At 39.7% G+C, this 10,131-nt stretch overlaps 1 protein-coding gene across 4 annotated transcripts in view; it reads left to right on the top strand.

The window, feature by feature from the left end:
* Positions 1-4,219, top strand: part of LOC124280200 — a 143,514-nt gene extending 139,295 nt beyond the window's left edge. For all 4 annotated transcript variants that reach the window (XM_046716094.1, XM_046716097.1, XM_046716093.1 and 1 more), the window contains exons 7-9: positions 816-1,022; positions 2,431-2,782; positions 3,769-4,219. In XM_046716094.1, coding sequence (XP_046572050.1) covers positions 816-1,022; positions 2,431-2,782; positions 3,769-3,959 — 750 coding nt within the window. In that variant the 3' untranslated portion in view covers positions 3,960-4,219. The remainder of the gene's footprint in view (positions 1-815; positions 1,023-2,430; positions 2,783-3,768) is intronic.
* Positions 4,220-10,131: the final 5,912 nt, after the last annotated feature.

Genomic DNA, 10,131 nt, shown 5'->3' on the forward strand with positions numbered 1-10,131 from the left:
TCCCAGTTCCATAGTTCATGATCACTGGATTGTCTGGTCCAGACTTGATTATTTACAGACTGCTGTCGTATAGCTGGAATATTGCTGAGTGCGACAACAACCAACCAACCAACCACAAACCCAACTCATTGCGAGTAAGATGTCCCAATGTTATCTGGAATCACCAGCTTGGTCTGCAGAGTTGTGCCCCTTAGCTGTCAACTGATACATCTTCAACTAATCTGATAAAACAAGAAGAGCAGTCACCTCCCCCTCACATAATGACCAGGTTTTATGATGGTTGAAATGATATAGAAATTAACAATGAAACCAATGTCCAATAGCATATTCTGTGTCTTCAAAGACGACACCTGTTTGAAAACATTTTGGCGAGTCAATTGTATTGTTGACAATGGTATGAATAGGTCTTTGATGATGCTATCACACGTGGAGCTGCCAGGATTCCTCATTTGTGGGATCATTTGACTTGTGACGATCTTAAATACCACAGCACTGCATTTTATGTTTATTTGAAGCTTTTAAACTGTGTACTGCCCCAATCTTGTCCCCAAGACAAGCAGTAGTCAGGAACAATTCAACATTTACTTTTGGACAACCACAATTCTGTAGACCTGATCATTTCTAGGCTGTCATGATATGGGGCAGTGGGGTAGCCTAGTGGTTAAAGTGTTCGATCAATACGCTGAAGGCTCGGGTTCAATTCCCCACATGGGTACAATGTGTGAAGCCCATTTCTGGTGTCCCCTCGCCGTGAGATTGCTGGAATATTGCTAAAAGCGGTGTAAAACTAAACTCACTCACTCATCCTGATTCAGGTGCCGGACATGAAGAAGCTGCTGGACCAGAAGCTGCTGTACAACATCCGCAAGTATCGCCACAAGACCGGCCTGATGTACCGCTCCTCCCAGGCCAACAATGATCGCACCAACATCCTCCTCTTCAACAACCCACTCCCAGACATCACCGACGGGGACAAGGACAACATCGCCAGATACATGCCATCATGGGTGGAGAGTATGTCAGTAAGTGGACTTGTATGTCACACAAGACCTGCTCTAGTGGGTAGTCTAGAGCAGAATTAGTCCAACACAACCCATTTTGTCCTACAAGACAACCGCACTAGATGGATCAGGTGGTCAGGCTCATTGAGTTGGTCTTTTGTATCATCATACCAAACATTTCGGAAGCTGTAATAAGGATCACTGGATTGTTGTTAGATGTGTGTCATTTACAGGCAACCACACATTAAGTGATATGGTTTACTCATTTTTGTTCAGGATGCTGAGATATTTCTTACTGTTAGAGAGGAAATACATTGCACATTTGCATGTTTGTTTTAAATCTAAAATGCATTTGTTGCATGGTTGGATGAAACATTTCCAACCAGTTTGATGCACTTAGTTTATCATTTTCAAATGTTGAGATGTACAGATGAAATAAACAATATTTTCAAGTCATGTTACTTAAGTCTTAAGATTATTATGTGGAATGTGATCAAGAGTTGATGTTTGATGATAGATCCAAGTATCACCTCTGTAATGGGCATAGGTAGAAATGAATTTGAAATCTAAATACTGATCTCATGAGAAACCCCATTCTCTTCCCACAGAGGTTACTCCTGTCATATCTTCCTACGTAACCTCTGTTCTAATACGGCACTTTCATGGTGTGAGCGTTCAAGACTCGTGATTGGAGACAATCAGATTTAGTTGTGCAATCAGCGACGTTGTTTCAAAAGTGATCATTCGCAAGGCCTCGGTAATTTCCGTATGCTTCCAGAAAACTAAACTTCTTCCCCTGCGCGATGCGTAAACGTTTCTTCTAGACCGAACTCAGTCATGTTATGGCGGATCAGTGGCGTCTCCATCGCCCTCGTTGACAACGGACAAGCTAGCCATTAAACGTCTTGTTTGTAACATCAACACAAGTCCCCGGCAGATGGGGGATATTTGTGGCCCCACATTTGCTTGTGTTAGTCAAGTTGAATCTAAGTCGATGTAACAGGTGTTCTGATTGGATAGAAAGAAGGGAGATAATTCGTGTTGCGATCTTTTGCCGCTAGGGGATTTTACGAGAACACGGAAATATGGCCGTATTAGAACAGAGGTTACGTAGGAAGATATGACAGGAGTAACCTCTGTGGGAAGAGAATGGAGAAACCCTTAAAAATATTAAATTCTTCTGACTTAAGAATAGTTTTCTACTGGTTATTCGTTGTTACTGTCCTTGTTAATGGACAGGAGATGCAGTTTCGAGTGGTACACACACAGAATACCTACCAGCCATATTGTTTAGTGTCACGTCACCCAAACCCGACATTTTTTGTGAAGTTTTAAGATAAACTTGCTTGCTTTCAAAGATGGCAGAAGGTATCCGTAGTCTTACCTTTCATGTTATGGAGGTTCACAGTGGCATGTGTCTTAATTCCAGGATACATCGGAGCCAGCATATGTAAAATGGTTGACAAGCAGAACTGAGAAGATTCTGGCAGACGGCAACTCCGACGCTAGCCTCCATCTCAAAGCAGATGAAAAGGAGCGTGAGGAATCACCCATCCCGGCAGACTCCATCCTGCCACCTCCTAGGCAGACGGACAGAGAGAAGTTCAAGCTTCAGTTCCTCACTGAGAAGGATACTCAGGTCCCCGGAGAGTTTGCAAAGAAGTTCCGTGAGCAGAGAGATCGAAAGGACCTGCCGACTGCTCACAGTCGTATGCCATCCGTCAAAGCTCAGTCCAGCTTGGGTTTCATGGAGTCTCGGTTGTCGGAGCCTGAGGAGAGAGGTACACACATCTTGATGCTGCTTTCTCTATTAGCTGTCAGACTCATGAACTCATGTGTCATCTTCTGTCATAACCCTTGTAGGGACCCAGGGGTGGTTTTGGGGTAAATTTGGTTCCTGATCCAATATGCCCAGGAGTAATTCAGAAACAGATCAGGTCCCAAGTACCCAGTCCAAAACTTATGTTTCTGACGTAGATAAGGTTACTGATCTGGTCTGATTCCAAAGCTGGTGAGATCCCTAGCACCAAGATCTGGTCTCACCAGCGTGATTGCAAGGCATGCCAGGTCTCACCATGAAGGTGAAGTCCTCAGCACCCAGATCTGGTCTCACCATGCATGCCACATCCCCCAGATCTGGTCTCACCATGAAGGTGAGGTCCTCAGCATCCAGATCTGGTGTCACCATGCATGCCACGTCCCCCAGCACCCAGATCTGGTCTCACCATGAAGGTGAGGTCCTCAGCATCCAGATCTGGTGTCACCATGCATGCCACGTCCCCCAGCATCCAGATCTGGTGTCACCATGCATGCCACGTCCCCCAGCATCCAGATCTGGTGTCACCATGCATGCCAGGTCCCCCAGCACCCAGATCTGGTGTCACCATGCATGCCACGTCCCCCAGCACCCAGATCTGGTCTCACCATGAAGGTGAGGTCCTCAGCATCCAGATCTGGTGTCACCATGCATGCCACGTCCCCCAGCATCCAGATCTGGTGTCACCATGCATGCCACGTCCCCCAGCATCCAGATCTGGTGTCACCATGCATGCCACGTCCCCCAGCACCCAGATCTGGTGTCACCACGCATGCCAGGTCCCCAGCACCCAGATCTGGTCTCACCATGCGTGCCAGGTCCCCCAGCACCCAGATCTGGTCTCACCAGCATGATTGCAAGGCAGGTCAGGTCCCCAGTATATATAACGAAAATATTATTCAAGCCTCAAGCCATGATAAAAATAACTATACAACTGCTGTTCTCTTCCAGGTTCTTCTCAGGGACTACAGCGGTCTGTGACCAATACATCTAAACAGGACATGATTCGTCGCTTCACCTCAGACTGGCAGCCCCTCAGCATGAATGCTCTGGTGGAATATAAGAAAGAAATGGCCACCGAGGGAGACGGCGAGTTTCAACATGGCCGCATGAAGATGTGGCCAGTCGTCATGTCATCCTAATCAATGGACGCAAGTGGCCGTGAATGGTCATGACAAATATACAACGCAAACTGACATTTTGACATAATAAGCTTGATAAAATCATGACTGAATGTTTATACTGTATCCAATATTCATTATCCCAGTATTGTATTCTATATTTTAGCATTATCAGCAAGTATTATTGATGTGATACATATATCCATGCTTAAGCCATTTCTTATCTATTTCACTGCTTTGTTGCTATATACATATAGAAATTGGTCGATCCGAAAATAATTTTTATGACTCCACATCTTCATTATTTGTTTTGGTTTGAAGCATATAAGATAAATTGTAAACAGTTTGCAATATAAGTATTAAAATAATTTAATGAAACAGCAACAGTAAATAAGGGTGTGGTATTTTTTACATTTAACTATTGTCAGCTGAATTTGAAAAACATGCTTCATATTGTGTACTTCATGCTTTTCTTAGGTATATTTTATACATTTCAATTATTTGGAGCCAACAGATTCATAAACCATACAAATACAAAGTCAGACCCAGGTGTTCCAATAGCCTCAATAACAGTTTGTAGGGATGCTTAGTCTGCAGTGGTACCAATGACTTATGACAAGGAATAACTGTAGTTGTAGACTGAGATGCCAACCCAAATAGAAGCAGATAGAGACAATTGGGTTGAAAATAAGCAATTTATCAAGTAAACAATAATAATTGACTGTATGTCGTTGTTATAAAATGCAATGAATTGATTTATGTTCATCAGACTCCTCAGCATGTGTAAACATCACAAGCTCAAAAAATGACAATTGATTGTGTATGAGAATGCCTGTAGTAATGCCAGGAGGAGATTGGAATGACTGGAGATGCTTGGTTTGTTATTAAGTTGTTAAGGTATTATTTCTTATTAATTGGTTTTTCAAAATGGTGGCCTAAAGTTTCATGGTAAGTGGCAAGGTAGAGAGGAAACAATTTTTTAATTCTAAATTAGTTCTGCTGCTCATGATGACAATTTAAACTCTTTTTCACGAAATATAGAAATTTTGCACATATACTATCTTACTAGCAATCATGACAGAAAACAGAGACTAGTCCAACAAAACAATATTCAAAAGTCGTTTTCTCTTTTTTTTCTAAATAGTGGTTTCAACGGTCAATTTCGTAAACCAACAGAAAAACAATAAGTACCATCATATTGACAGGTTCAAAGTATTAAAATGGCATCTCAGTAACCACAGTTTTGAGTAATTCCTGAGCTTATAGATTGTACATATTTGAGTTAAGTTTTAGAGGAACAGAAATTACATTTCTTTGATAAAATAGGTACATAAATATGTATTTGTGACAGTTTTTCTGTAGTGCTTGCCAGCTTTAAACCCCCATGTACTCCTACAGCTAATTCAGTATAGTATATATATTAACACTGTTTTCAAGGACTTCACATTGCTTTCAAAGGAACTGGATGAATTGAGGGGAGGTAACTCTAATATTTACTTTATGATTTATAACCCACTGGTACATGCTAATCAATTGCGAGTCACATTTTTTTGGGGGGGGGGGGACTCCTCTAGATTACCTGAGAAAACCAACCCTTTAATTAACCAGTCCCTTCGCTGTATTTTTTTAAAACAGTATACCCTTATCACAAATACTGAAGTCTGAAAATAATTCATCCTTTGAATCATATTTGTACAAATTTGATATTGTGACTGATGAAGAATGTGTTATGAATGTTTATTAGGCCAGACCAATTTTATTTCTTGTTTTATGAATCCTCCAGTCATATTTTCTCAAGAATAAGAAAAAAAATAAACATTCATTTTCTCCGCTCAAAAAAGTAAAATCTTTATATTTTTATTGGCCAAAAATGTAAACTTACAAGAAAGTGTGTTTGTAATTGTTTGTTGTCCCATATACACTGCATAAATTGGCAGAAGTACAATACATGTACTTTTAATATTTAGAAGGAATATTACTTTTACTAGTGATTTTATTATTATTATTTTTCCCTCCTGCCCTTAGGTTTTCTGAGGACAAAAATCCGTAAAACAAGAAATAAAATTGGTCTGGTCTTTCCTGGGACTGCCAAAAAGCCCAAGCCAAACCTCTTATTAAGGGTAGATACAAGATTCATGTATGTACGGTATACTAGGATTATAATGAACTAGATAGGAGCACTTATTTTGGTTCGTAATAACCATGGTTTGTTATATGCTTTGGGGCTAATGTAAAAAAGTTCATTATATACATCAGTTCATCATAAGCGTGTTCACATTAAACGTAGTTTACTATTCATGTTCTATCAGTATTACCTGCCAATTAGTATTCCACTGGGACCTTATTACCAGGTACATGAATTTACTAAAGTTATAAATACCAAAGACAAAACTCCCACATACTGTAAACTGGCACAAATTTTGCCAAGTATTCCATAACTTCTATTGTCTTCAAATATGGCGAGGTTTTAGACAGGTTGTGCTCCTTTCCATGTTGTCTTCCTGAGCGTGTAAAATATTTGTCCATGGGATCACCGACCTGCACACACCAGCTCATGTCGCTGTATAATTAGCTAACACACCTATTAGTGCAGAGCAAATACCATGGTGTGGAGAAGATGGATTTTACAGATCAGGCAGAATTTTTATTCTAACCTAATTTTCAAACATTTTCCATCTTGATCCTTTGGCAAGTAAATGGTACACAGTGCTTAGTATTAACTGTAACAGCAGATTTTTAAGACAACCCAAATTTGAAAATTCAGACTTGAAAATCACATAGAATCCAGAAGTGGATGTTAAAAACATCACGGCTCAGGGTTCTGCATTCATGGATAAAAAAAACCAAAAGGCTCTTCATGTTGTGAAATGTTTTGTCAATATTGTAGCCTCTACTTCATCAGGTCTCAGATTTTGAAACCCAGCTGGGAATATTCTTAATGTAATGTGTCTTCATAAATTCAGAAAGTAAATATTCCATGTACATGGATAATATTTAGATTTGTATTTGCAATTATTTATTCAGCATAAATAGTATTATTGATATTATTGTATTTGTGTATAGATTTATCGTGGTTATGTACAATGTATATTACATATATTTGTTATTGTATTTTGCTTTGCACTGAAAAGCTTCCTGTGATATGTTTCTTTTATCATTTGAAATCAAGTATCTTATAGACACATTACCATAGAATGCCAAAGATTTGTCCATCAAGAGTTGTCCCCCTTTCCAATGAAAAACGCAAAAATGTTATTTGAATGCAAGCATCATCATTGTGCATGATTCGACTTAACATTAATCAGTTTAGAAGGGATTGAATTGAAAAAAATTATATATTCGATGTAATTAATGAACCTTTTGGTTGGATGGTGGTTTATATTTTATATATAAATAAGATGACATGCTGAAGAAAAAAGCAGTTTGCGAGAATTTCAATTGTTATTAATTATTAAAACAATGTTAAAAATCGTAAACTGTTATTTAGAATCATGAAACGGGTGGATACAGAGTGAAGATACTGCATCTATGTTTTGTATGATGAGAATTCCTCCGTCCAGTCCTCGCGGCAGGCAGCGTCCCCGCCCAGTATACTGATGTCTGGTGCTAGACTCAGCACCTGGCACCGCACGTGTACAACACTCTGCACTTGTTAACGGCTCTGGTTGATGGGCAATAAAGATATACAACTCATGCAGAGTCTTTGTTATTGCAAGAGGTTTGGTGCAGATGGCTTAGCTTGGAGGTGATTGGTTGGTTTGTTGTTTAATGCCACACTCAGCAATATTCCAGCAATATGCCGTGTCTGTAAATAATCAAGTCTGGACCAGCCTATCAAGTTATCAACAGCATGATCATCGATCTACCCAATTAGAATACGATGACATGTGTCAACCAAGTTCACGAGCCTGACCACCTGATCCTGTCAGTCGCCTCTTATGACAAGCATAGGTGCTGAAGACCAGTTCTAACCCTGATCTTCACAGGCAGCTCTGAGTTGACGTGTAGTAAAATATATCAGTTTCATTCTGGGTAATTAACAGTGTTTGTATTCCTTGGCTTCAGACTCCCAAAGTCCAATGGACGTTAACTCACTCTCACAACTGGAAGTGAAAGCTCTTTATGTCAGATGAAGACCATCTCCTTTTACAAACGCTCTCACCAAATAACGTATACACCCAGTTCTACTAAAGTACTGTCGAAATAGAAAAAACACTGTTTTTAGGCTGTTACTCTGTATCCCTACAATTTACAGAATTACAAATAGCGTATGTCGAAATAACCCACACTGGTCTAACTGGGGGTTCAGTGGGATGTGTAATAGGATATCCAGAAAAGCATGTTTACTCGTCAAATCTCTTAGAAAAATACCAAATCGTTGCAATAGATATGCTGCCTTCAGGTAGGTGCTTTTCATGTGTGAAAGTCTTTCTTTCATACAGTTTATGTTGAGAAATGTAAAAGAGTATGATACTCATAGAAAAGCTTAAATCAGCCTTTGTATTAAATGTCTCAAAACATATAGGCGGCATGACCACCCGAAGATCGACAGGACTGGATATTATTTGTAAATTGTTATGACATGCCGTTTACTTCCCCAGTTTAATTCCCCTAAAGGATTATCTTATCTTAGCTGATATCTATATCCCCCAGCCCGACCCCAACCACCGCCTGGGACACCTGTCTTAGTTTTGCTTTTGAGACGACCCCTCCTACCTGTTTGTTTTTATAGTGATAGTGAGACTCCATGCCAGCTACATCCTTCATAGTTTCAGTATTAAAGTTATTATTTTTTACGTCCGTTATCGTTTATAATGAAGCTATGTCTAATTTCAAAATGGGCATTTAAAAATTGGCCTTTGTAATATAACATCATTGCAAACTAATTTGCATAAAGCCATGGTCTGTTCCAGGTAAGTCGCATTGGACTTCGAAAAAACCCTCATTGTTCATTTCTGCACTAATCTCTCCTCAGTAAAATCCTTCTTTTACGTTTCCTATCTCCCTGCCACTGAGACTGTAGTTAGGCCGAACTTAGTTTAACAGATATTTCACTTTCACATATTAACTACTTAAATTTTAGATATACGTGTGAAAAAGCAGTTTTTTCTATTTCCGACAGTACTTTAACCCACTCATTTATTCACCCATCCATCCTTCCGGCTGTCTGTCCAAACAAAACCACTCCCATGTCCATTACATTACTGGCATCCTCTTAATCTCTCCCTTATTAATTCAACTTGGCGTAAATATTAATCCTCATTGTGTAAACATCCATCACACTTTGTGCATTAACCTGATCTACTGTGCAAACATCAATTAACATTCTCAGCCTGTACCTTAACTGTATAAACATAACTTTACCCATGTACTTAAATGCTTTACCTACAGTACTATACATCACTTGCTTGTTTACAGTGTTGGTTTATACACAGAGACATCACTTATACTGTAATAAGAAGATGTGGGTCCATGGAGTGAGTTTAGTTTTATCCTGCTTTTGGCAATATTCCAGCAATATCACGGCAGGTGACACCGGAAATGGGATTCAGATATTGTGCTCATGTGGGGAATTGAACCCAGGTCTTTGGTGTGATGAGCAAACGCTTTATCCACTAGGCTACCTCACTGTGCGTCCATAGAACTATCTCCCTTGTGTATCACACCAACATCCATTCGTACCATAGACAAAATGAGACAAGCTATATTCAATGGTATTTTGCTGAATAATTTCTGACAATGTCCTAAAAATACACATATGAACTTTATCACTTCCTGACTAATTTATTAACACCCCTATCAGACAGACAGAAATGCATTAACTGTCATGCAAAAGACCCAGAATCTATTTCTACTTACATAAAATGTGTCACATTTTTGGCATCCTTGAAATGTTATATAGTTGAAATATTGCCAAGGGCAATTTTGACAGAGCATCACACGAAAAGGTGCTTTTTCACCCTGGCACAGTGAGAGTGAGTGTAGTTTTACGCCACACTCAGCAATATTCCAGCTATGTGGCGGCGGTCAATAATCGAGTCAGGACCAGACAATCCAGTGATCAACAGCACGAGTACAGGTTTACACAATTGGGATACGATGACATGTGTCCGCTAAGTCTGACCACTCGATCCTGTTAGTTGCCTCTTACAACAAGCATGGGTAACTGAAGATCAATTTTAACCCAGAGCAT

This window comes from Haliotis rubra, unplaced genomic scaffold (assembly GCF_003918875.1).
Source record: "Haliotis rubra isolate DU_JTF1 unplaced genomic scaffold, ASM391887v1 Scf262, whole genome shotgun sequence".
Taxonomy (NCBI): Eukaryota; Metazoa; Mollusca; class Gastropoda; order Lepetellida; family Haliotidae; genus Haliotis; species Haliotis rubra.